We start from the raw sequence: 27,988 nt of genomic DNA, 5'->3' as shown, positions 1-27,988 counted from the left end.
CAAGTATTTGCTACATCATTTATTCTTCCTCTAACAGACAACACAACAACAAACAACATCCCTGAAATTCAGAATTAAATTAAATATCAGTCTCCAGCTGTTCATCTTATAAAGCAATACACAATGAAATACAGCAGTGATTATACCACAGGTAAGGGTATACTGTAAAAAAGCTGTAATTAATTTAGCTGTTTGCCAGTAACCAACTGTATGTTATTTACTGGCAACAGTTTTTTCATGCAATGCATTCTGGGAAACAACATCTAAAGGGAAAAAAAATAAAAAAGGTTGATGATGATTTTTGGTTAATGCTTTGCATGAGGCTGTTATTTTAGTTTTATTCTGTAAAAGATAAAGACTTGTTAATGTCTAATGTTCATTTACCTTTGAACAAACTGTTGCCTGTAAATAACATACATTTAAATCTACAGTAAGTTACTGGCAATCAGCGGCCAGTAATACTGTAATTTTTACAGATATTTTAAAGTGTATGTTTAGGTAATATCCTATGAATTAAAATAACCTTTCATTAGGCTTATCAATGTGTCATTTTTCTGCTTTAAATAAAAACAGACACAACGTATATCAATGAAATGCTTTTTTGTTGCAAAGTTGCAAGTTTTGTGCGAAACAACTCAAATATATTTATATGCACAAATTTGTTGGTACCTAGAGTGACTTTACTTTCTCTATTTAAATGGGATAAAACAAGTGTTTGAAGACATATGAATGTTACTAAATGTTCCTAATATCACTAGGTTTGGTTTCATAAAGGAGTTTTTTCGTCCCTAACAACCTCTCTTTCACACAAAAAGCATGCAGATAAGACAGTTGCTTTTAAATTCATCACTTTTAGGCAAAATGACGCATTGATTCAGGGGCCAGCAACTTTGACCACTTCTCTCATCTAAAAATTCCAGTCAATAGAATGACTTCTGCTGTAATATTCATATAAACTATTTCTCAGTTTATAAAAGGCAGGTATTAGTATTATTCTTGAGTGAAATATTGTGAACCAAAACATCTGAAAACTCACATATGAGCACAGTTGTCATAGGCTATGAAAGAGAGAAGAACGGGTGCGAGTAAGCCTTGTACTAAATCTCTCCTTGGCCATCTGCTTTGGCAGTCCATTGACATTGGATTGAGTGACAAATCCATGTCAGCTACGTCACTGGTAAGTCTGTCCTCCTCTTCAGACAGCTGCCTGCAACAAATCTGTATGTTTTTATATTCCTCTTATGCTTTTTATACATTACCTGTCTCCATTTGACAACAAATAACTCTGAATAAACAGAATATCAATGTAAAAAATCCTGTAGTTATGCAGCTGTTTGCCAGTAACTTACTGTAGATTTACATTTATGTTATTTACTGGGAACAGTTTGTTCAAAGTTAAATGATCATTAACACGTCTTTATCTTTACAAAATAAAACTAAAAATATATAACAGCCTCATACAAAGCATTCTGGGAACTAGAAATCCTCATCAGCCTTTTTAATGTTTTTTTTCCTTCATATTTTGGTTCTCAGAATGCTTTGCATGAGGCTGTTATTTAAGTTTAATAACATTTAACATTATAATAATAACAACATAACATAGATACTGTAAAGATAAAGACTTTTTTATGTTTCTTTTTTATGTACACTCTAAAAATACTGCCTTATTTTAACCAAAAATGGCGACCAGTTAAAATTAACCCAGAAAATGTTTATATTTCACTCAACAATGAGTTAAACTGGTTTGATTAATCCCTTTTAACCCAACACATGAAATAACCACACTGGACAATGCAGTGAAAACTCACCTGACGCCTTTATTTGCATGAATCAACGTACTGAATGTGGGCAGGACATTTGTTTTCTGTTTCTGAGATGCTTATTATGAAAGCCATTGGCTGTAGTCTGATTGATCAGAGTTCCACAAAGAATGCAAACCAAACCTAAAACAGATCTTTGACATTAAATAAAGATGACTCATTTTGAAGACTTATGTTAATTTGTATCTTTACACTTTAGGTATAAGGACATGTCATCAAAATGTTAAATCACGTGAGCTGGAGTCTCTGGTGTTCTGGATGTAGGTTATTATAGAGAGGGAGAATCCTTCAAGGTTAAACAGGGAAGAAGGCGGGGCACGAGTGTCACGTGATCTGTTTTACCTTCGGGGATTGGTTCCAATGAAAAGCGTAGTAGTAATGTGAACCTCATATTACTGTGCAGCAAACTGATAAAAACTACTATGGACAGCATTTTCACATTAATGGTTATAATTAATTAAACTAAAGATTAATTAAAATAACTAAAGAGGAGCAATGATGAATAATTCATGCTGCAAAAATACATACACATATTTTATCAGGCCACATGAAATGCTGCATGTGGTAACATTTACTGTAAATAAACTAGCTCAAGTCAAAAATATTATTTTATGTGTCTAAATCAACCTGACCACATTAACAATGACTCATTTTTAAAATAACAGCACCTATTCATAAAATAAAGTGCAAAAATAATATTTGATGTCTGGTTTAACAGCCCTTTATTTCTCGCAATTGTATTATTTATTTGGTGAAAATAGTGTTAATTTTCCATTATTAAGAATCATCGACCATAAATTGTGCTAACCTATGCGAACCTCATAGGTGCATCATCATCATCAGGAGCAGCAGCAGCATCAGGGAGGAGAGATGAGGTGAGGCATTATTTCCATACTCAGATCTCTGTCCTTCAGTCTCTCTGTACCGGCTCGTGGACATCACCTCTCGTCCTCATACCTCCTCTCCTCATCTCTCCATGGCTCAGTGAATGAGACATGCTCGCTTTTGCTTTAGTTGCTGGCTCTGTCTGGGTTGTACTAGGTGAGTTTGACTTTGCTCTCTCTATCTGTCTCGTGCTTCTTTGAGGATTAAGGAATGATGGGAATATGCCGGCTCATCTGTGCGCCGCACGATGATGAAATGCAGCGGCAGCAGTCGATGTCGTGGTTGAAATACGCGATAATGCGTACAGAAAACGTGAAGCTCGACGTTATAATGCACTCAGTTATTAAAAATACTCTTGGTTTAGTGAGTGTGTGTTTGCTTCTGCGGCCTCTACAACATGAACTAGCTGCTAATGCGAAAAAAAAATGTCAGTTTATGCAATTAAACAGCTAGTTGAATTAGTGATTCCATCACATTCGCTTTTGATTGAATGCTTTTAAATGTTTATAATGTGCGTGAACACGTAAGATGCTGATTCTGGCTTTTTTTCATTATGCGGCACATGATGAAGATCTCACGCGACGCTTACTGTGCGAGGATAACTTTCATTGTAGTGGATGAATTGTGATGTAGTGCATTCAGACACACGACATACAGTGAGTTATGTGTGTCTGCGTATGTTATCATGGTCGTATGGACGGCATTTTTTAAATAGATCTTGATAAAGTCACTGTAGGTTCGCAGGTGTCGTGCTTCCAGCGCTAAGCGGAGACCGGTGACGTCACGCGGAGAGTCGCTGTCCAGCTTGTGGTTCTGAAACGTCACTGCGACTCCTCCCACATTCTGCTGTCCTGTTAGCAAATTGCTGTATTGTAAAAGAGCAAAGGCCGTGATGTGTCTTACAGCATTCAGGTTAGAGAGATTAAACTCGGTAGATTACACAGAAACATTGTGTATGAGGGCAAGATCACAAGATTTCATTCTGAATGTACCTTGCGTTTGACACATCATATATTTTTCATAGCTACGTATATATGCTAATGAATGGTGCATGGACACCACAAACCTTACTGCGTCTAACCTGAGCCTTTCAGCTGCCATGTGCTGCTTATTAATGATGCATTGATGAGAGACAGAGGTAAACCTAATCTCTTAGCCCTTACTTCATAATTAAACGATTGAAACTAACCAGCACCAGGTCAGTGTGAGTTTCTTGATGAAACTGTGCCTGTTACTGTAACAAGCATTCAGTGACATGGAAACCTTACAGAAGAAATCCGAAATGCAGGACAGAGATGAATTAATTTCTCTTTTTTTAAGTATTTAGTGCAGATAACTAAGAGATTGGTCTGTAATGAGTAGTAACCAATGTCCCTCTCCTAATTAAATCTGAAAAAAAAAAAAAAAATGATCAAAACACATCAAAGTTAAACTTGAATCATATGAGTGTTGGCAATCAGACAGTCGATAGTGCACATCTTCATCCACCACTTCTGCTTTGCAGGGCACATAAAGATACATAGGAACATAGCAGGGATGTCATAGTATAGATCCTGAGCTGTCATGTGTCGAAATGTCATGTGATAATAACCACAAGCAAACATCTCACTGGATTTTTGTGGTTTGCTGAATGGAGAAGGATGATATTTATATAATTAAAATATTCCTTAGTAAGCAGCTAATTTTTGCTGAATAAACGCCATCTTTTGCATTGGGATTGTTGGTTGGGTCACGTGTAATACTGTTGTTGCTAGTAATTGTAATTATCACTCATTTTGATACTGGTTATTACAAGGGCAACTCTAGATTTTTTCATAATTTATTTTCAGCATCAAGTTTCCAAAATGTATTTTCATGTCAGGTAACCTAAAAACTTACTTCACTTGGTAACAACTACAGAAACTAAATATTATATTTTGAATTTATTAATTCGACTGAAAAACCTGCGGTTACACAGCGAAAAGTCATCTCATAGGTTAGATGTATTAGAAATACCCCTAAGAGTTTATAACAGCAGAATTTCATGATTTACAATGTCTTTTTATAAAGATCCTAAAGCTAAAAAATCAATTAAGCTATGTGAAGCTATCCCAGCAAGCTATAGTTGTCATTTCACCATCTAGGTTAACTACAGACACGATATAACGATGTATAACTTCTAGCCAAAATAAATTAGAATTTGGTTACATAACATTTTGAGATTCCATCATGTAAGCAAAGACAACAGCGATTACAATGTGTTTGGTTTCATTTATGTATTATTTTATTTCATTAATTTTTAGGGCTAGGGTTAGACAATTTTCACTGACAGTCCAATTTTTGCCTTATTTAAGCTGAGACGTTTGGACTGAGTGTGGATCGCTATTAGACATCCTTTAAACGCAGAATTGCTTGCTGGAATGTGTCTTTTACCACATGAATTCTCTGTAAATGTGACTAGTTTAGCTTCGTTGATGTGTTATTAAGTATGTGAGTTTGGGATCTATGAGCTGTAAGCTAAGACTCAGTATCATGTAGTCAAGGGTAGAGAGAGAGAAAGAGAGAGATGTGGATTAAGGAGAGGGAGGGGTGGAGGCAGAGCTCATCTGCTGAGGGTGGTATGATACGGTGGCCAGAAAGGTTCATAGCAGCGAATGCGTTTTTCTTTTCCAGTCTCTCTCTCTCTCTCTCTCTCTCTGCTGGTGTTGCTGCTGTAATAAGAGGAAGTACTCACAGGTTGACTAATGGTGGTATAAATGCAGTCTGCCTGGCTTGCCTACTGCAATCTACTATAATATTAGATTAATTGCAAATAACACATGCCGCAATTAAAGAAAGCAGTTAACATTCATGTGTATATAAAATTAGAGTCTAATGTAACTATTTTGATGGAAGCAAAGTAGACGTGAGAGGAGAGGACTTCCAGGCCAATAGAAAGCCAGCAGGGAAAGCAGGAAAGAATTTACATAACCAGAGCAGGGGTTACTCTCGTCCATCAGCTTTCTGGACTAATAGGCTGTAATCTCGTGAGAGCGCAGGCTAATTTCTACTGACGCTTTGCAGAGGGATGGGGGGTTGTGAGGTAACGTGCATGAGGTGGAGCAGGACACTCTTGACTCCTCCCCCAAGATGGAAAGCAGATGCAAAACAAATCACCCCACTGCACAGGCCATACATATCTAATGCTGCCTGAATCTCTGCTAAATTGATCGGAATCTGAAGAGGAGGATTTCAGAGGTATATTAAGTAAATAATTCAATCTGAGCAAGCATTGAGTGTCTCAGTTCAGACACATCAGCAGAATACACGTCAGATGCTGGTCAGTAGGGCACATGACATTTTATCTGTTAAGTGGATGAGTTGAGTCGTATCACATTTTAAATGAACTCTCAGTCAACTTCCAATCCAATAATATTTGGACTTCCTAAGTACCCTTATACTGTAAATCAATCAACCAATCAATCAATCAATCAATTGTTAAAAAACAGCCCAGTCTCATGCAATTTAGTTATATAGTCGAATTTCCACGTTTTTCGTGATATTATAACGAATTCCTGTTTTTGTGTGATTATCACGTATTGGTTACTCAACTGTTTTGTCCTTTTTTCTTATCATTGTTGCTTCGGTTTAGGGTTAGATTTACATAAAATGACATCCTTACCCAAACCCAACTCTAACCCTAACGCCAGGCGACATATAAAAAATAAATCAGAAAAAATTGTATAAACCAATAAATAAAGTGTCATTCTAATGCAAGCAGCAAATCTAACCCTAAACCGAAGCGACAATGGTTTAAAAATAGGAAAAAGCAGTTGAGTAACCAATACGTAATAATCACACGAAAACAGGAATTCGTTATACGATCACAAAAAAAACACACGGAAATTTGTGATAATATCACGAAAAAAGAATAAAAAAATGACATGACTATATCACGAAACCTCGTAAGACTGGGTAGCAAAAAACTATAAAACTTAATAAAACATCCAAACTAAGGGTAGAAAGGTACACAGATCAATAGTAAGGCTTAAGTTAAAATTGTCTTCTGTGTCTTTTACAAACCAAGAGGTTCATCATGCTTTCCCTAGTCTCCCGTATAGCCAGACCTTTATACTGAAGCCGGTTTGCCAAGGCCTGCCAAAGAGGCAATATGACTGACAAGTCAAGCAACCAATCCTGTTTCGCATTGTGCCATGTCATGTTTAGGGGTTAGAGATGTCTCCACAATAACAGACAGGTGTGCAACCATCATTCATTAACATCTCTGTTTATAACAAGTTTATAACAACAGTGGCAAACACATTAAAATATCTATTTTACATTCCAGTAATTGCTTCAAGCAAAACACTTGGACATCTTTAAAAAGACTTTATGACGTGAACTTTGCATACTTTCATCAGACAGATTTGTATTGATGGATTTTGTGCTGTCCAGGCTGATCGATTAGGGAACGTGACACACATCCTGTATAACTCAACCAATCAGAGGACGATTTCGAATCTGCTGAATTGTTTCTAGTTAAGTGTGCTGAATGGATCAGACGTGCTGCCAGCGGTCTGAGGCTGAGACTATGTTTCCCTAGATCTAAATTCACAAGAGTTATTATCAATGCCTTAGAGGTGGTGTTACCTAGTTACCTAATGGTTACAACCTACATATAACCTGTTACATTTTCGCAGGGTCTAATAGCCCATTCTTGACTATGAGGTGGAGGAGGGATTCTGAAAAAACTATCAGGGGATAGAGGCGAGGGACGGCTGTATATACCGTATATACTATATATACTCTTTGCGCTGATTGGTCAGATTACATGACCATGTTCCCCCCAAATTTAGTTAAATAAACTTAATTTAAAGTGGCAATGTGTAAGAATGATATAATTGTTAAATAAAATGACATTGTATAGTCTGAACACTCTCTATTATGTTGAAGGCTACAATTTAGTGTTTGTAATACCTTGATCATTTACATCTTAGAAATTAAAGCAAAATGATGCGTAGTTGCATCAGGTTATGTCATCACATGCCAACCCTGTATCATGAAATGATGTACCTTTAGTCACGTAATTTTGTGAGTGTTTTCTGTGACACTGACACGTTTTTGTTACTCTATTTTGATTTTCAAACCATTGACGCTTCGGTTTAGGGTTATATCTGGTGTTTGCGTTAGGATATCACTTTTTTTGGCCCATTTTTTTCCTTTATCTGATAGACAGTAATTAGAGAGATGACAGGAAAACACAGGGTGGAGAGAGGGGTATGGGATCAGCAAAGGACCTCAAGCCGGGATTCGAACTCGGGTCAGTGCGTCTGCACCATATGTCGGAGAACTGTCCACTACACCATCAGCTCCGACAAGATATTACTTTAAGTATTGATTTATACCATTTAAACCATTTGGTTAGAATTGAGTTTGGGGTAAGGATGTTTGGGTAAGGATGTCATTTATTTTTTTTTATTCTGAACCGAAGCGACAATGTTAAGAAAATAGGACAAAACAGTTGAGTAACACAAATACATGACATTTACACGTACACAGAAATACGTGACATGTTCACACAAAAAAGGTGGAAAAACCGTGTCAGTGTCACGGAAAACACTCACAAAATTACGTGACTATAGGTTTTAAATTTCATGAAAATAAGTGGCTCATGCAGTCTGTATAAAGCTCTTTATTGCTGTAATCAAGACTATTTGGCTGGCATAAAAGGAGGGTAAACAAACAAGCCAGACATCCCAGGTCACAATGGTCTTTTTGATCACAATACACATTTATCAGTATCAGTGAGTCTAACTATTTTCGAAAATCTAGATATACTTTAATGAATCTGTGTTCAGTAATGTGGCAGAAATGATCTGAGTAGCTTTGCACACGTAAGCAGTTTTTATTGAAGTGAAAATAAAAAGTCTGGGAGTGGATCTTTGTAGAAAATATTTATTTTGATTGAGGTACAAACTCAGATTCAAGCGGTAACTGAAACAATGAAGTATTTACTTCAGCAAAATTAAAAATAACGCATTAAAATCAGACAACAGAGAGTTAGGAGTGTGAACTTTAAACTACATGCTGATGTGTCAATAGCCTGAGTTTACTGCTTAGAGATTCAGCCGCTGGAGTTTAATACCGGTAAGTTATGAGATTAACAGTTTTGCTCTCATAACTGCGTTTATGTACGCGTACACTGCTCGAATCGGTACCATCTTCAAAAAGTCAGCTTGGTATAGGTTGTCTGATACTGCTGAATGTGCTTATATGACGTTCAGAAAATGTATGTGACATGATTTTAATAACGCTTGTAGTACATCAGGGATTTGTAACAGTTTGTTTACGTGATGTTTGAAGACTCTTTGCCCATTGCAACATTCTGTAATTGTAAATATTTGGGGTTATAAAAACCTTTAGTATGACCAGATAGAGAAGAAAGATACAGCACAGAACTGAAATGACTGTGGAGGTTTTGGTCGATGCATCTTAAAAGCTCTAGATGTTGGATACAGACATGTTAGTCTCAGATGAAGAAAAGGAAAAATAATGTATAGCTGAAATCGAGATGGTGTTTTAATTTAATATTCCACAATTTTCTATGTGAATGTTTACATTTATTTATTAAGCAGACACTTGTATCGAAGGTCACAAAACATTACAAACATTTTCTCATAAGAGTTGAATATAAATGCAGTGTCTGAGATCAGAGCACACTTACTTTTGTCTTTTTTTACACATCATCTGCATATGAAGTGCCATAGCTTGAATTCATAGTAAAATTCCTAACCCATGCACCTGTAGTCTGTTGGATGTATGCTGATGTCTGTTTGTGTTTGTGTGTCTCAGAGCTCAGTTCCACTCTTATGGAGAAAATGCAGTCACAGGATTCACTGCTGGGTCTTCAGTTGCCAGAACTGGACGAGCTGAGTCACTTCATAAGATCTCTTCCCACTTCTGCGCTGGTCGGCCTGGGTGCCATCACTGCCGTTCTAGCCTACTGGTTCACAACTCGTCCTCGTGCCATTACTCCACCCTGTGACCTCCGTCATCAGTCACAGGAAGTCGAGGTAGGTCATGTTTTTTCACAAACAGGACACAGACTGATGAAATGCAACTTAAAATGGGTCATGGAAATGATGCAGACTTAATTGGAACATGGCAGGAATGTCAAAGCAGGGATCAGTTCCCAGTGAATCTATGTATTGATAATGCTAGTTTTGTACATAAAAAATTGTCAAATTAAAAATTGAAGTGATTATAGGAATAGTTCTGCCAAAAATGATATTACACCAATGATTTACTCATCCTAAGTCGTCCGAGATTTCATGTATTTTAAAAAATGTTTTTTATCAGTTAATCAGCGTTACCAGAAGCAATTTATTTTCGTTTATAAAGTTTAACTATTTTTCTGCAACAACACCACAATGATTACCCTCAAAAGGCATTTGTTTATTTTTTGGACTTAAAGGAGTGGACCCTGTAATTTAACATGGTAACACTTTATTTCGATAGTCCACTTTAGACATTTTACTAATTATAAGTAACTTTGCAACTACTTATCAACTACCAATCTTTAGAGAATTAGTAGATTGTCTGCTTAATATCTACTAACACTTTATTGTGAGGATATCTCAACAGACTTTCAACTGACTATAAGTATCTTTGCAGGTGCATGTCAACTTATTCCACTAACCCAAACCTCTTCCCTAACCCCAACCATTACAGTCTACTAATACTCTAATGACAGTTAGTTGACGTATAGTTGCAAATTATTGAAAGTTAGTTGACATGTAGTTGCAAAATTGTTTATAATTAGTAGAATGTCTAAAGTGGACTATCAAAATAAAGTGGAACCTTTAACATTTTATTAACAATAAGATATAAGACATTTTCTAAAATAACTGATAATGTGTTAGTCTGAAAAATGATGGACATATGCATCTCGGACGGCTTAAACTATCTATCCTAGAAGGCACGTCAAGAAGACACATGTGCTCGACTGAGATTATTTGATGTCATACTTTCATTTTTTTTCTAATAGTTTCAATGACTTCACTATTATTCCCTCTATAAGTAAGGGATAACTATTTGTGGACAGGATATTTAATATCAATCTGAAGGGCTGGCTGTTCATTCTCCCACCTTAATACCAGAGGGCCGCTTCACGTCGTGCCGCATATCAACCTTGGGTGTGCTTATTTTCTGATAATTCAGTGGCCCGTCGTCAATTATTCCTTACATAACATGGCTACTTGCCACATGAGTAAATTATTGGAGACAAAATATTGATTTTATTAATATATAATATATAACAAATGCAAAACCTTCTGTGAGGATAAATGTCTTCAAGCGACTTTAAACAAAGACACTAAGTTCAAACAAGAAGAACATGCGGTAAATAAAATATTATGTATGTCATGAATGAGGCATATTTATATTACATTCCTGCTCCTGTCAAGATTGGCAGTACCGAGATGATGTTGTGTTATTAGTTTTCCATATCTGGGAATAACAAACCTCTGACCAATCAGAATCAAGCATTCCAGAGCCATGTATAATATAACCAAGAATAGATACCGAAGGTGTGTCTTGACTTCTTACTGGTAGTGTACAGGCGTCCATTTTTTGTCACCTGGATGATCCTGTTTAGCAGAGGTTTAATAAAAATAGGATTCGTGGTTGACACAAATTTCTCCTTTCATTGTTGCCTGCATGACTAACAGTGTTTATGAGCCCGAATGCTGTGTTGAATATGACCTGAATTCTGCTCGCTGTTTTGCATAAGCAAAGTATTTAAGATAGAAGGCCAACCGGATCATCCTAAAAAACCAACGCCTATAAAGATTTAACAGATATCATACATTCATACAAACTTCTTTGTTAGTCTTTAAGGAAGTTATTGATGCTTAAATTATGAATGGTTTGCACATACATTTGTAAATCTCATGTTGGGGATGTCATGTTTTATCTTAAGCGATCTCGATGTTGCCTTTCTTTAAGATTTGTCATAGGCCTGCTCGTGTCCTCAGAAAACACAGAAGGTGTTTCACTGGTTTGCATTGTATTTCAACGCCATAGGCAGCTTTTTGTCCACACCCAGTTTCATAAGTAACCACATTCATAGTATGCAGTACACATCTGCTGAAACTTAAATGTCAAGCATATCCTACAGTATAAAGTCTCATGCAAATTCAAATACAAATACAAATGTTAATGCAAATAAGTACCAGACAACCACGTCAACACTTTTTTTCTATAAAACTCTTGGCATTCTTTTAACAAATGCTGTTTCAGTGAACGCCTGACGGTCTTTGTCTTCCATAAACCTGCAAATCCAACACAAATCTGCTTTATGCACTCAATTATTTTTTATACTGTTATATATTAATGCGCAGTTTTACACTTACAGTATGTTCTCCTCTCTTCTTTATTAGTTTTATTGTGTTTATTTCACAAGACAGGTCGCATAAAGACATGTCGCCCATAACGCCACTGCAATATGGTGCCCACAAGGTTGTGGCGTCCTAAACATTTCCTTCATCTTTGTTTTAATAAAGGAAGATGGAGCTCGCAGGTCCATGATGGGTAGCAGCTCAACGCTGTTGCCTTACTACCATGAAGATGCCAAGACAATGTATGAGGTCTTTCAGCGAGGGCTACACATAACTGGTGAGTTTCAGCTGAACATTTCTTCACTTCATATTACTCATATTACTGTTTAAAGGGGGGGTGTTCGTGTGCAAAGAAGTTTGGCATCTGGGGTGGTTATTAATTATTATTATCATTTACTAAATGATTATTAAAGAATTAAATTTAATTATAAAACAAATCTATTTAAAATTTAAATTTGAAATTGTTCTGTAAACAAATCATTAAATGAGTAAATGCATATTGTGACATAACAGAGATGAAGCCAAAATTGACCCAGTATTTGTGATTTTTCCCAGAGGAATGTCAGTTTCAGTTAAGGTCTTGATGAAATCATGGATGAATTCTTTACTTTAAGCTGTAAATGGAATCTTGCACATTCAGGAGCCCAAAGTCTGTCTTATAAATAATGCTAGAGATAAAGTATATGAATGAGGAAAACATTCTCTGTTATGATTTTATCCTATTCTATTATACTCTTAAAAGTGCCCAAACAGTCCTTAAAAGTCTACTGAATACTGGTCTCTGCAAAATGTATACCGGTATAACTGCAGATGACAGCAGATTTGATTCAGATCATCTACTGAGAAAGAGGAGAAGCCTACAGTGAGGTTTATAATTGATTGGTGCTAATAAAGAGACTGTCATAATCTAAACACACCAAACTAAATGAGTACTCTGAATTAAACTGAAGACACAGATAATGTGCATGTCAAGACCAATTACACTTTGTTTATTTATTATTGATTTTATTACTCAGGCTTCTACTGCTGACAAACTCACACGCACAGTGCATGAATAATTGACTGCAGAAATCTGCCGAGTTTTCTGTGGGTATCTGCGGGCGAGGAATCCGTACAAGCCTGAATATAACACAAACACAACTTTATGACGCGCTGCGCAGTCCGATCGGTTGACATTAAAGTGCCACGAGAGCAATTTTGCAACATTTTTGACTTGCTCCTGCGGTACTCTGTCTGTCTGTACAGTTAATTCATTTCATCCATAACTTTTGGAGGCTCACTCTGAATCTTATTCAGTAACGCTGGTAACAACTTTGGGCAAAAAATACTGATATGAACACAAATACTGATAATTGTATACCTTGAATGTCTATTTGTCACTTTGTATATGAGCAAATGTAATATAAGGTTTTCTAATGGAACCCAAAGGAAACAGAACGTTTTTTATTTAATAAATAAAAACACCAACAGAAAGACAAGACAAAAAATGAGAGTGAATGAGGCTCATGATTACCTCCTTTCCACAGGGAAGAACCAGGTGTTAGTTCAGAGCTAGTGCTGTTGCTGGTTCAAAATTGGTTTTACTGGTGAGCATTCTAAGAACCGATTTGCCTTTCCACCATCACCAATATTGGATCTTGCATTATTATTAATGATCATGACTTTGCGTACATATATTGGCATCTATATGCGGTGAATCCAACGTGTGCTTGCAGCTCCATGTATTATATATAAACTGAGGTTGCAATTGAGAAAAACAGCCTTCACGGGTCAACTTAGATCCAAAAACCGAGGCCCGACCCTGAGACCCGAGCGGGTTTGGGTCTAAAAGTTTCACGTGTGCCTCGGACACAGGTCGTGTATAATATTAGCAGCATTGGATCTCGGATAATTTAAAATGAATGTGTTTTTGCCGAACATACCCAGGATGACCCGCACTTTCTTGCGTGTGTGTCAAGTCCTTTTCCAACCTCTCCTTTAGGTGTTTCTAAATGTCAAGGATACTTTCTTGGCAGGACTGGTTCTTCCAAATCACTTCTTTCAGAGTCTAGGCGAGGCTCATCTTTAGCATTCAGAGAACACGTTAATGGAACAGGCTAGCAAGTGCACGTTATGTCAGTGAAAAGGTGTGCTTTCGGCGCTGCGCGCATAGGATTGTGAGTGATTTTAGAACACAAAGAGCGTGAAGGATACACATATGCATCCTTGCCTGTATATGGGATATTTATCGAACGAAGGACTCAGTCCTTGGTTGAAATTCCGAGGATCCTCGACATTGGAACAGTCCTTCGACGGATGTCGATGACGTAGCATCCTCGAAATTCTGGCTTCCGAGGATCCTTCCTTGACATTGAGAAATACCTTCTGTTTGCCAAGAGTGCTTGTGACATCATGTGACTGCCAGAAGGTTACTTTTGGTTGAGCCAAACCTGTCAATCAAATTAGAAAATAAAATTGAGGCCACTGGGTTTCTTTCTGTCTGACTGGTTGGTGTAGGGCTACAGACTGCACACGTGTCAGTGCCGTTTACATTCGGGTCCAGTTGGGTTAAAAAAAATTGCCACTTGGTCGGGTTGGACTCAGGTCTAATTTATTTTCTCGTGTTTGTCTCAGGTTGGGTTTTTCTTTATGCACGTCAAAAAAAAATTTTGAACGTCAGGTTCGATTAAAACGTGATTTGGTTTGGGTACATTTCTTTGGACTTGAGAAGACCTCTAGTACAGACATAACATATTTTATCATTTACACAGAACAATTTTAGCCTTAGCATGTAGCTACCCTCCTAATATTGTGTCACAGTAACCCCAGCGCCTGACACTATTGGTTCTTGGTGCTAGTTAGGTGCTTTGGGTGTCGAAACAGAGAGAACTGAGCTCTGGTTCTGAACCAGCACTCAAACTGCCTTGGTGGAAAAGATGCAGATGAGAGACAGGAGAGCACATGGCACCATAGAAAACAAGGCCATGTGCTTCCACAAACAGAACAAAAGAGACACAGAGCACCAGTTTAGATCCTGACGTAATAAACGAAAAACAAAACTAGATCAGGTGTGTCAGGATCTGAGCACTACACTGATAAAAACATAACACATAAAGAATAGGAGTCAGGATTTATCAGGGGTCTGTCAGACAGCCTCTCCGGTTAAGTGTCTGAGTCGTAGCCACGATATCGTGCCAACCAGACTCTATGCCAATAGTCAAAAAATGTATTCTTTATTCATCTCTATACACATGTATGTTTTTATTCAGGTGATGGACCATTTTTAGGCTCCAGACTCCCCAGTCAGCCCTATAAATGGCTGTCTTACAAAGAGGTGAGTCTTAATATAATATGTACTCATTTTTATTTTGCACGTGCCGGCCTGCCTCATGTTATCTGTGATCTGCTTTAGGTCTTCAGCAGGGCGGAGCACCTGGGTTCTGGTTTGTTGTCTCAGGGTTGTCAGCCCAATACTGAGCAGTTCATTGGTGTGTTTGCACAAAACAGGCCAGAGGTAAAAAAATTCGCAAAAGCACAAGTTACAAGCAATAAATGGAAAACGGCAAGAAATAAGGTTCTGTTTTTTTTTAATTATATTTCAGTGGATCATATCAGAGCTAGCATGCTACTCGTATTCAATGGTGGTGGTGCCACTTTATGATACTCTAGGACCCGATGCTATACAATACATCATTAATACAGGTACAACGCTTAACTTTTCACAATCAAATTGTCATAGTTTAGCTCGCATTGCTGTCTTGCCTGTGTATTTACCTATGAATGTTTGATTTCACAGCTGAAATTGCCACGGTGATCTGTGACAAAGCTGACAAAGCCACAGTGCTTTTGGAAAATGTTGAGAGAGGAGAAACGGCAGGTCTTAAGACAATAATCCTAATGGATGCTTTTGACCTCCAGCTCGTGGAGAAAGGACAGAGGTGTGGAGTTCATATCCAGGCCCTTAAAGATCTTGAGGTAACAACGTTGGTCCACACATCGTTCTTTAGCTTAGATGTGACATGATGCTGCCTTGGGTATTTTAAAGTAGCCTATGGCTCGCCTCATACTGTTTTTGTGAAAAATGTACACATTTCTAAAAAAAAAGTTCATACTTAAATTTCATACTTATTTCCTTTATGCTTGAATGTCACATCAGGATTAATCCCACAATCTTGCTGTCTTTTGAGAGATAAAGAGTGTGCTCCAATGTAATTTAAATGTATGAGCATGTTTAGCTTCATTGGAAGTATATCAGGAAAGACTATCTAAGAAAGGTCACATTCCTGACAGCATGCTCAAACCTGTGACACACAAGTCTACTGTATGAGTTTGTTCAATGCTTTTATAGTTGACATCTTTAAACCAGAACCAATTTCACACGGTTTTGCCTATATGGAGAGAAAGTTGTTGCATTTAAATCTGTGAATAATTTTAGGGTTAGTGAAATATTTTGTGAAAACAAACATAATTGATGTTATTGCTTACCTAAAAACATGTGAAGTTGTTTGTTTGTTTGTTTTCTTAGGCTGTGGGTAAAGAGAAGTACAGGAAACCTGTGGTAAGTGTGATATCAGTAAACTCACAGATACTTCATACTCAAATTAAGAGTCGTTTTATTCACTAAGAATAAAAGAAACTAAGAAACTCTGCCGACCATAAAATGTTTAAAGTAAATGCCATCTTGTGTAACTTAAAGGGGGGGTTCAATGGTATTTTAAGCATTCTGACTTATTTACACAGTTATAGAGTTGTTTCCTCATGCTAAACGTAGGCAAAGTGTCAAAAAAGCATCTGGACATGTTACAGAGTATTTTTGTGCCGAATGCACTTCGCCAGGGTTCCTACAGGTTTCGAAAACTTTTTTCCGATTACTGGTCCAACTGACGTTTCAGGAGTTTCTATACGTTTCACTTCTTTACATGGGCACTTCCCCCATATATGGGAAAACCCCGCCCACCCAGCAATCAGTGGGAGACGCTAGAACATACAAACATTCACATCACGCGACAGCTTTGTTTAATTTCAAAACCCAACAATGGCACGAAAGATGAAGTGTGTTTTTGGATGTAAGGAGAAGAAATCCAGCCTTATGAAAACAATGGTTATAGTTTATTATCCGGGGTAGCAGCGGAGTTTTGCATGTGTGTTTGATGCGGTGGATTTTCCCAACCGGGTCATGACGAGTTGCACGCGGTAAGTAAGACTTCTGTCTTATGTTGTAAATATGGGCGTGCATATTATATAAATGACACGAACAAGTAGTGAATTATAAGTTATAAGTGTTGTACAGTGTTGCATGACTCGTACTCGCTCCTCCCGCGGTATAACTCCTCCTTCTTCATTTTTTCGTACGTTATCGGAAAGATTCAGTAAAGCTAATATTTCTTTTATTAATCTGATTAAACTAAAGACTTTTCGGAGATATAAAGGGTGTCATACTACTCTATAGGTACTCCAGATTAACATCAGAAATGCAGAAACAGCGTGTGTTACGTGAGCTTTAAAATGTCTTATTAGTTCCCATAAAATATTGGGCAAATAGAGCATTAAAAGCAGTAAATATAATTACGTATATAGTATTAAAATGGTTTTTTTTATGCCTACCGTATCAAATAATTAATTCAAATGTCACACTTTCCTATTATTTTATCAAATTAAATACTGTACATATTTGTTATCATTAAAGTAATGACAGATGTCTTGCAGCATGTGCAAGTTGCAGTTAGTGTTGATTGTAAATACTGCACTATTAAATGTCATAATGAAACTACTGAAATATTGATGTTTGACATGCTTGTTTGGATGAATGAATGAGTTTGATTTAATTCACACACACTGTGAAAAAAAATGCGAAATGAACTTAAAACGACTTTTGCAAGTCAGTTTAGCCTACTATTTCCAGTTTGGGCTTGTTAAAAGTTGACAACTTATACAATCAAGTTCTGTAGCTTTTTTTAAGTTAAAGTTAGATAAAAATATATGTTGATTTGACAATTTTACAGTGCATAATTTATTATGTTAAGTAACACATGATGAGTATACAGTACATTGACAACAGCAATTAATGTTTATCACAGCCTCCTGCACCGGATGATCTTTCCATCGTGTGCTTTACCAGCGGCACCACAGGTTGGTCATTTATTCCTCTTTTTTTTTAATTATACATTTGTATTTGCATGTAATAAAGCATTGTGTAAATGTGTGATCAAACATCTTTGTTGTGACTTTATTAGGTCCACCAGTAACCTTGCAATGCAAATATTCAGCCAATTATATGCTAATGCTAATGATTGGTTTAAATCTGCTGATTACCACAAATCAAGTAGAAATTGCTCATTGGTATATATTAAGATGTGTTATTGCAAGGTTTTTTTTTAAATTAAGGCAGCTCAAACATGCATTATATAAGCATTAAGTAGGCATTAAGGTACTTAAGGCTGTGTTGTATTGTGAATAAGTCAGGACTGAAGGGTGTTGGTAGGCACAATGCAAAGTGAAGTCAATTACCCCCCTTTAGCTGTGACATATTTACAATATACAGCACAGCATCAGGGACCTTTTAGAATTTATAAAAACTGTTTGTTTTAGACCTGAGATTTTCATTTCTCAGTAGTTGTGTTTTATTTATGATAAAAAAACATCTATAAGTGCTGCACACAATGAATCTGTGAAACACTGCGTATGTGGAACATTTGGTTACTGTTGATCCTCCAGCAAGAGGAAGACATTTAGGGATTTTTAGGAACTTTCAGAAAAGTTGCATTGATACATATTTTTTTGCTTGAATATTTGTATTGTGTGGTAACCATTTTATAAAAGCAATCACTTCCGCTTTGCATACTTCTCATATCTTATTGCTTACTTAAACAGATCCTACATTCACTTAAAGGATTAAACATTTGCTGTAAATGTACTCATTCTCAGATATAGTAGGTGACAACAGTTTCTTGCATGGATTGGACAATTTGCTTCAGATGACATGAATAATCATCATGAGGCACTTCCTTTCTGTTGTACTGTCTGTCATACTGTCCATCTGCAGCAATTATCTCAAGTTAGCTCACATTTTAAGAATTTAAAAAGAATGAAATGGAGGAAATGTCAATTGTATTACATTGCGGGTGTTTTTTCCAGCTATTTTGACACCTATGTAAGGGAAACCACCCGTTGGCCCAATGGTGGAGTACACGTGACACGGCGAAGGTTTTTGCACGTTCAACCTTTCCGGCACATACTGTTACTGTTAATTACATTTTTTACTAAACAAACAATAAAGAAATCTGGTGATTTTGCTGTGCAAGGTTGGTAATTTTCAGATGCGAAAATTGCTGTGCACACCTCCACATGAAATGAGGTCTCGCGCACCCAACGCACTGTTTTTTTAATTATTGACATAATTTTTGCAACGCACACCAATGCTCTTATACAGATGCGTCGAGTATAAGCAAGGCTTAAGGTGGGATGTGTGTCCCAACACAGACTGAAGTTTGCCTATGAAGTTTATAATTGTATTTATTATTATTAATATTTGGACACATGCAACCCTGTCATCACTCAAGATGACAAAAAAAATTGAATAATAAAACAGGAAGTGCAGTGTTAAAAGGAAGACATCTGCACACTTTCTGATTGTTAAAAAACAGTAGTCTACAGTTAATGTAATGGTTTCTCGGAAAAGGGAAGTCAGTTTATATAAAAGGTCATTGAATTCTTGCAACAAATTTCACTTTGTATGATATTTTGTTTTAAACTACAGTAATGTGTGCTCCTGTAGTTCACTGAGACATGCAGCCTTATAAGAGTGCTGGTTGTAGTTGTATCACTGGTTATATCACTTCACATGTTCATCAAGTTTCAGACAGCCAATGACATGCAGCAAAGAATAAATAATGACTTTTTTGTATAGTTTAGTTCTTTAATGCAAAACATTTAGTTTTAATGTTCAAACACATTACAGGACTAGTTTTTAAACATATAAGTATTGCTGTGAATAATTCTGCACCCGACGAAGGGGTCGCTTTGTGCTTGTAGATTCGTTGACATTCAGATCTCTTCATGTGTGACCAAAGTGTCAGGTTACATTTTTGCAGGTGCTGTCACATGATGGCGGCTTCTGTTTATTAAAAGCAAGACAATGTTTGAATGTTGAAATAATGACGATAGATGCTGTAGGTCACACAGGTGCATCAAGATAATATTGCGTGCTATCCTTCAGGAAATCCGAAGGGAGTGATGCTGACCCACGGGAACGTCGTCGCCGACTTTGCTGGCTTTTTGAAAGTGACGGATGTAAGTGCAGTCATTTGTGAGTTTATGGTTACTGGATTGAGACGTGCCATGTTGCAGACACTTATGTGACTGACTTCTAACCGCAGTCTCTCTGTGCATCTATTTCTGTTGTGCAGAAAGTCATCTTTCCGAACCAAGACGACGTTCTCATTTCCTTCCTGCCTTTGGCTCACATGTTCGAGAGGTTGATCGAGGTGAGACTTGTAATAACATGTGTCTGCACGTTTTCAGACCGGGGTTAAACTCTTATTATGTCATGTTGTAAAGTCTCAAGCATCTGAAGAAACTCTCCCAGTCATCGGCAGAAACTCATCTTCTGCTTTTTGTATGCGCAGCTTTGCTGTGTCAGATTACAGTTTGGCTTTGTGTCAACTGTGAACACAAACAAGGCCATGAAACCACACCTATAACACATACAGAAGCATGTCAAACTCACTTCCTCTATCCCAGCCGTTCAACTGTCCTAACATGACCCAGTTCCTTCTTAAAGAAGATCATTTTTATTTTTCTAAAATGCGATATTGACCGCTGAAACATCATGAATTTATATTTGAAATCTAAATAAAAAAAAACAGATTTTCATTTACAAAGTTTAAGTTTGACACATATTTTTAAGTGTTTTAAACAGACCCTAATATGGAACCATGTGCATTTCTGCCATGCTATTAGAGAAAAAAAATATTCAAGATTCAAAGCGTTTATTGTCATATACCCAGTGAGGAAAGCAGGTTTCCCTGAGCATGAAAATTCTTACTTTGCCGTCCACAAAGAATGCCAGGATTGTACATATATACATAAACTGTACACGGATACATACATACAATATATGAAACATAATAGAAGAAAAAAAAAATATATATATATATATGTAAACGCTTGCTAATTTCATTGTTACAAGAAAATCATGGAAATTGGTCAAAGCCCTTTCCTTAGAAAAAAGAGTTAACTGATTTGTACAAAACTTGTAATATGAAATTATTTCAATTATTATGTACTTATTATTTCTTAAAACCATTCCAGCATCTATGCCTATGGTGAGAACCGGTTCATCTTGACAAGTTGATCTACACCAAAGATATTAAATATATATATAGCACGACTATTACTATGAATGGGAAGGCAACAGTCAGTATGGGCGCTCAAGCGAAGAAACTCCCGCCCTCCAGTCAGAAGAGCCAATCATCAGCAATCTCTAAAAACTGATTTTCTTTTGGGGGAGGGGCTCTGTACCGGTTCATGTGAGGCGCTTGACAATCTAGTAGGTGAAACAACTCTGAATAAAGGGTTTGTTTTGCGCAATTTGAGCTTAAGTAACAAAAGTTGCGATACAGTTAATAATAGATTTTATTATTTGTCAGAAATATGTTGTTGAAGATATCTGTCCTCCTGGTTTAAGTAGATGGGACCTTTTTAATTTTTTTAGGGCTCTTTTGGGGGTTGGGCATAACCTCAGGTGTCGTCCTCACCTTCAGCAAGGCATTACTTGGGATTAAAGTATTAAATTACTTATATGACCCAATAACCATGTTAAATTTCTGTATAAATAACAGTATTACTGGGTATTACTGCACTGTAAAAATGTCTGTATAAATTACAGTATTAATGGGTATTACTGGCAACTAGCAGCCAGTAACTTACTGAAGATTTTACATTTATGTTATTTACTGGCAACATTTCGTTCAAAGTTAAATGAACATGAAACATTTTCAGACTTTATCTTCTACAGTAAGTTACTGGCAACCAGCTGCAAAATTACAGCAAATTTTTTACAGTAGCTGTCAGTAACTTACTGTAGATTTTACATTTATGTTATTTACTGTCAACAGTTTGTTCAAAGTTAAATGAACATGAAATTTTAATTCAGTCTTTATCTTCTACAGTAATTTACTCGTATAATTTCAGCAATTTTTTACAGTGTATCTATGATAATATAATATGTTTGTTTAGATTAAAGTGTCTGCTAAACTAATAAATGTAAATTTATATTTTTTCTGCATTCCAGTCAGTAGTCATCTGCCATGGTGGGAGGATCGGTTTTTTCCAGGGGGATATCCGTCTTCTTCCTGATGATATGCAGGCTCTCAGACCCACTATTTTCCCTGTCGTGCCTCGTCTCCTGAACCGCATGTATGATAAGGTGAGATGACTCACGAGTCAATCTAACCAAACAATGCAAAGATGTCAAAACTACTTTAGTGTTGAAGTTTGATTTGATGAGATTTAGTGCGACACTTTTAAAAATACAGATTTCACTGTGTGTTATATTCACATTATACCATGGGTCTTTTGAATGCTGTATATTGATTGGGTATGTATTAATTTCTGATAACCGCACACCTTACTTGTAAAATGTCTTAAAAATTGTCACCAGTACAATGTTTGTGGTAACCGTGGTATAAGAGGAATAATTGACTCCGGTCCTTTGAATTATTTGAAAATAATGCACACCCGCGGTGCACCTTGGGTGTGCATTATTTTTTTATAATTCAATGGCCCGTCGTCAATTATTCCTTACATATGGCACGGCTATATTCTCCATTATCTTTCAGATCTTCAGTCAGGCAAACAACTCTGTGAAACGCTGGCTGCTAAACTTCGCCGCCAAGAGAAAAGGAGCCGAGGTGAGCCGTGGTGTCATCCGCAGCGACAGTATATGGGACAAGATCTTCTTCCATAAGATCCAGGTGTGTGAGCTATACAGCACACATGATGAGACTCACAGAAGCATGTGCACTGAAATGAGAGACTCACATTTTTACATTTCAGGCCAGTCTGGGTGGCAGGTTACGTATGATCATTACAGGGGCGGCCCCGGCCTCTCCGACTGTCCTGGGTTTCCTGAGAGCTGCTCTTGGCTGTCAGGTTCGAGTTACACATCAGTCTTTTCATCTCATATAATAGTCCCTCCTTTTCCAATGCTGTTTTCCTTACGTCCTCGGTCTGTTGGCAGGTCTATGAGGCATACGGTCAGACAGAATGCACAGCTGGATGCACCTTTACCACCCCTGGGGATTGGACATCTGGTAAGATGTGCATATGAAACTCCTCTGTGTTGTAAAACCGTTACAAAAAAGCAATGAAAAGTCCCTGAATGACTCAATGTATTTGGTGAATCACTTATTAGCTTGTTTTTAGCCACATGAGCACTTTTATAAATAAACATGTGATTTGATCAGCAGGAAATAAAATCTTTTGTCATTTGCTCTCGTGTGGGAGGGAAAACCTCTTATAGATGACTAATACTGAAACACGGGCTTCCCTAAATTCCTTTATAACGTCTGATTCCACCAGATAGTCAAGTGCATCCAGCAGAGCACTATAAGATAACTTATTGCTTTTATAAAATTATTAACACATTAATGTTTACTATTTTGTGTATACTGTAATATATTATATGATTAAGTGTCTCCACTGCTCTTCTCTGGTGTTTAGTTTTATTGCTCCAGATGGTTCAGGTGTAATAGGTTAATAAGGCTTAAGGAGACAGGACCGTTGCCCTTCTCAAGCTCTCTGAAGTTAAAAGAGTTATTGCCCGGTACAGTCATTTTGGTAACTTTAATCAGCTCCCGGCAGTAAAGTCATGTGTTCACAGCACCAATGTGATGTTTCAAAAGATCGTAAAGTTCCAAATGTGAAATTTCGATAATGTTTTTAGGCAAATGCTCCCTCTTGTGTCTTATATCCTCCAAACACTCAATTTCTGTGTAAGTGTAAAGGTTATAAACACGGAAGAGTCTTTCTGCTTTTAATATTTCTGCTTTGAAATGTTGATAGATCTTCCTATGATTTTCTGAGTTTGTTTGCTGTTGCGTAAAGAGATATGCATTAAATTTAAGAAAACATTAAAGAGATTGTTCACCCACATTATTTATTCCCCTCCATAATATCTGCATATTATGAACCTGAGATAACCATACAAACTAATGTACATGCTAAGCAAAACTTGTAATGTATTGTTTTGTTTCATTTCTCATCTTTAGGTCACGTTGGAGCACCACTGCCATGTAATCTCATTAAACTGGTGGACGTGGCCGAGAAGAACTACTTTGCTGCTAAAGGAGAGGGAGAGGTTTGTTAAACATCATTATAATAAAGTAAAGAGTCAGAAATGTTTTTAAAAGCAGTCTAAAACATACAGTTTCCTGTCTATGTCAGATTTGTGTGAAAGGTCCAAACGTCTTCAAGGGTTATTTGAAAGACCCAGAGAAGACCGCCGAGACCCTGGACGCAGATGGGTGGCTTCACACAGGAGATATTGGAAAGTGGTTACCAGTATGTATGACCAACTACAAATATCTTGGTTACAAAAAATCCTGCCATTCGTGTGTCTTATTATGTTCCTTAAATGTCTTGTAAAACACTTTCATCTATAATATAGATAAGAAGATAGCATGAAACCTAAACCTGTGATTTCAAAATGTGTTGTCTGAAACTCTTCCTGACTATTCAGCTAGGCTTGGTTTTGGTCCTAAAGTTCAGATGATGACATAGAGATTAATAATAAAACATATCCAGTAGCAGGGCATATTGTATAGACGGTTTCAGCAGTAACAACATAAACAAGTGGCTGTCGTGGTCCGCACGTAACTTCCGGTAAACTCCGCTAAGAATAAATAACAACAAAGTTCTTTAAACGTAGTTTTTTTTATATAACAAGCAAAAAACCCAACACATAGATTACCTAGGAAACCAAAACATTTGTTATTTTCGAGGAGGCATTTGTTCAAGAGATCAGTTTAGCAACTAGTCAGACCATAAAAAAAACAAAACCGAGAGTAATGTTCGGATCCAGACGTGTATCGCGTCAGCGCACGTGTGTCCGATGAAACAGTCTATATTCAGGTCTTATTATTCTCAAATGTATAGAAATATATTTTGTACTACCATGCTTTATTGTCAATAGCAGTGTTACTCAAAAAATATTATTTATTACTCATTACTAGTTACTTCTTTCAAAAGTAATATTATTACTTTACTTATTACTCAAAGACAACACTAATTAATACACTACTAGTAACATAAAATTTCCATTACACCCCCAACAATTGGTTATTGCATAATTTTTGCAGTGTGAATACATGAACGTTAAAGATAAATGAATAAATATTTTTTAAACAACTAGTAAAATCTGCAAGCAAATGAAAATAACCAAACATGTTAGCAGAACGGAAAAGTGCTAGCTTCCTGTGTTGATTATGTCACATACATACGTACATGCATGATGATTATGAAAATAAATAAGAATGATTGGATTTTTGAATTTTAAAACATCAGCGACTGTGATAAAAATGAATGAGAAACCAGTTACACTACTAGTTACCAGAGAATGTAATATTATTACTGTAACTCCAAGTAACTAGTTGCTGCCCAAACACTGGTCAAAAGTGTTACATTGTACCTTTTTCAATGACATAATTGGCGTGGTTCATTACATGAGCAGTTCATTAAGAAAAACTTACAGAAACGAAAAGGAAAGCTGTGTTAAAATTTAATTTGTTTGCCATCTTGTGGTCATCAGTATTGATGATACAGATGAACGGATGGATGAAGGGCTTTTGTGTACTTTGTACTCCTAACCTCATTTGTCTTTGTTGTTTCATTTAGAATGGCACATTGAGCATCATTGACAGAAAGAAGCACATCTTTAAATTAGCTCAAGGTGAATATATTTCTCCAGAGAAAATCGAAAACATCTACATCCGAAGTGAACCTGTGTCTCAGCTCTACGTCCATGGTGACAGTCTGCAGGTCAGTCACTAATGTTTGTGTGGTCTGCAATAAGGTATAGCTACATTATGACACATGAGTGTGTAACTATAGTAAATGATCTTGAATGTGTTTGTGCAGTCGTGTCTGGTTGGAATTGTCGTACCTGATATAGAGGTTTTACCCTCATGGGCTCAGAAAAAAGGCTTTGGGGGCTGCTTTGAAGAACTGTGTGAAAATCAAGTAAGATTTCATCAAATAAATAAATGACATTTTTTAAATAAATAAATGATATCATCCTACATTATATACATTATTTTATCCATTTTGTCAATAGGGAATAAAGCAAGCGATCTTAGATGATATGGTGCGTTTGGGAAAAACCAGTGGCCTCCATTCATTTGAGCAGGTATGCTTGAAAAAATAACTTGTGTGCGAAAAGTGCTATTGAAGAAATTTACTTTAAGGCCTGCATTATTAAAAAAAGTTACTGTTTAACTAAACTGCTATGGTTTGCCAGTTGTTTGGATAAACAGATAATCCTGGCCCAAACTCTCAAAATCATAAGCAATGACGAAATACTTACATTCAGGATAATTTTTTGACAATGCAATGTAAAAATGTTTACTTGACTTCCCCCTCAGGTTAAAGACATACACATTCATAAAGAAATGTTCTCCATACAAAACGGATTGCTGACCCCAACTTTAAAGGCCAAAAGACCGGAGCTGAAGGAATATTTCAAGACAGAAATCGAACAACTGTACAGCAACATTTCCATGTAACTGTACTGTCACCAGAAGACAAGGACGTTTTACTGACATTCATTACCTTTTTGTTCTTCTTCATTCAGAAAATTAGCTGGCACAAAATACTGAAAACGGGCCACTGGCGTCAGGGCAAAGCATGAGCTTACTGGCTAAAAGAGTCATTAAGAGTAAATCTTCCTTTGGCTGTGAATGTCAACAGTCGGTGCGCCTTTAGAAATGTGGCAGCGCTACAACCAAATTAGTCCTCCTCATGAGACTGAAGCAGTTCGAGCATGCGTGCTTCATTGTTTTCTTTTTCACTGGACCAAGGAGGGCAAAATTATTTCACCCCTTGACAGTACATGTTGGGTTTGTTCACGGGTTCAAAGGGAATTTGGATAGCAAACCCAGCACATTTTGAGCTAAAAGCAATGCATGATGTATACCCAGCATTTCACGAGGCTGTGTCTCACAGGCTCGTTCTCCAGGACATCGGTAGACCCTTACACACACAAACACACACACTATAGTTACGTTATAATGCTCTGTGTAGTAAAGGTGTCTACGAATGTGGCTCACGTGATCCAAAAGTGAGCATGCCATACGATTTTCGGCTGACAAATAAACTAGCTTTTCCGTTCCATTTCATCCAAAGTATTTCAATAGTAGTGTACATTCTGAAGAACAATAGACGTGGAAATATTTAAGCAATGGTTTGCAGTGTAGAAAACCCAATAACTTTAAAACTGTTATTGAATGATATCAGAACTTTATCTTTGTATTTATTGAAGGGATATGGTTGAAAATAGATCTGCAGAGAATTTAATTTATTCATTTTAATCGTTTCAGATTCCATAAAGCACATTCCGGCCTTTTCCACCTTCCGGTTTGGTTTATATTGAAGTATTGGACTTTATTGTAATATTTACTTGCAGATTATAAAACTTGACAGATAATTGGTTGAGCTATCAGGTATATTCCGGTATTAATTTATTGTAATAAAAGATTATTTTAAACTCCATTTAGATGCTCAAGCTCCAGTTTTTCCTCACAATTTTGACCAACATTTTATGTTTTGGTTATTTAAATGTTTACTTGCATCTTTTCCTTAAGTCTTTCATGTGCATGTACATCTCTGCATATTCACAAAGATAGTGATGAGTGTGTGCAAAACTGTAAAAATAAAGGATTCTTTGTAAATCTT

At 36.7% G+C, this 27,988-nt stretch overlaps 1 protein-coding gene across 2 annotated transcripts; it reads left to right on the top strand.

Annotated features, from left to right (window-relative positions):
- The first annotated feature begins 2,613 nt into the window (after nucleotides 1-2,613).
- On the top strand, nucleotides 2,614-27,988 carry acsl6 (acyl-CoA synthetase long chain family member 6). 2 transcript variants are annotated; one of them, XM_065287647.1, is made up of 21 exons: nucleotides 2,614-2,695; nucleotides 9,516-9,736; nucleotides 12,227-12,338; nucleotides 15,310-15,374; nucleotides 15,453-15,554; nucleotides 15,643-15,742; nucleotides 15,837-16,015; nucleotides 16,566-16,598; nucleotides 18,118-18,169; nucleotides 20,256-20,329; nucleotides 20,446-20,523; nucleotides 22,332-22,466; nucleotides 22,879-23,013; nucleotides 23,096-23,191; nucleotides 23,280-23,352; nucleotides 24,310-24,398; nucleotides 24,485-24,601; nucleotides 25,934-26,077; nucleotides 26,177-26,278; nucleotides 26,373-26,444; nucleotides 26,680-27,988. In XM_065287647.1, the coding sequence occupies exons 2-21, from the start codon at nucleotides 9,533-9,535 to the stop codon at nucleotides 26,818-26,820; spliced, it is 2,103 nt and encodes a 700-aa protein (XP_065143719.1). In that variant the 5' UTR covers nucleotides 2,614-2,695; nucleotides 9,516-9,532; the 3' UTR covers nucleotides 26,821-27,988. The 2 variants fall into 2 exon arrangements, with proteins under 2 accessions (XP_065143719.1, XP_065143718.1); XM_065287646.1 differs by lacking the exon at nucleotides 2,614-2,695 and adding an exon at nucleotides 2,702-2,861.

The sequence above is a fragment of the Paramisgurnus dabryanus genome, chromosome 18 (assembly GCF_030506205.2).
Source record: "Paramisgurnus dabryanus chromosome 18, PD_genome_1.1, whole genome shotgun sequence".
Taxonomy (NCBI): Eukaryota; Metazoa; Chordata; class Actinopteri; order Cypriniformes; family Cobitidae; genus Paramisgurnus; species Paramisgurnus dabryanus.
The sequence above is the reverse complement of the archived record's forward strand: the minus strand, read 5'-3'. Positions and strand labels throughout refer to the sequence as shown.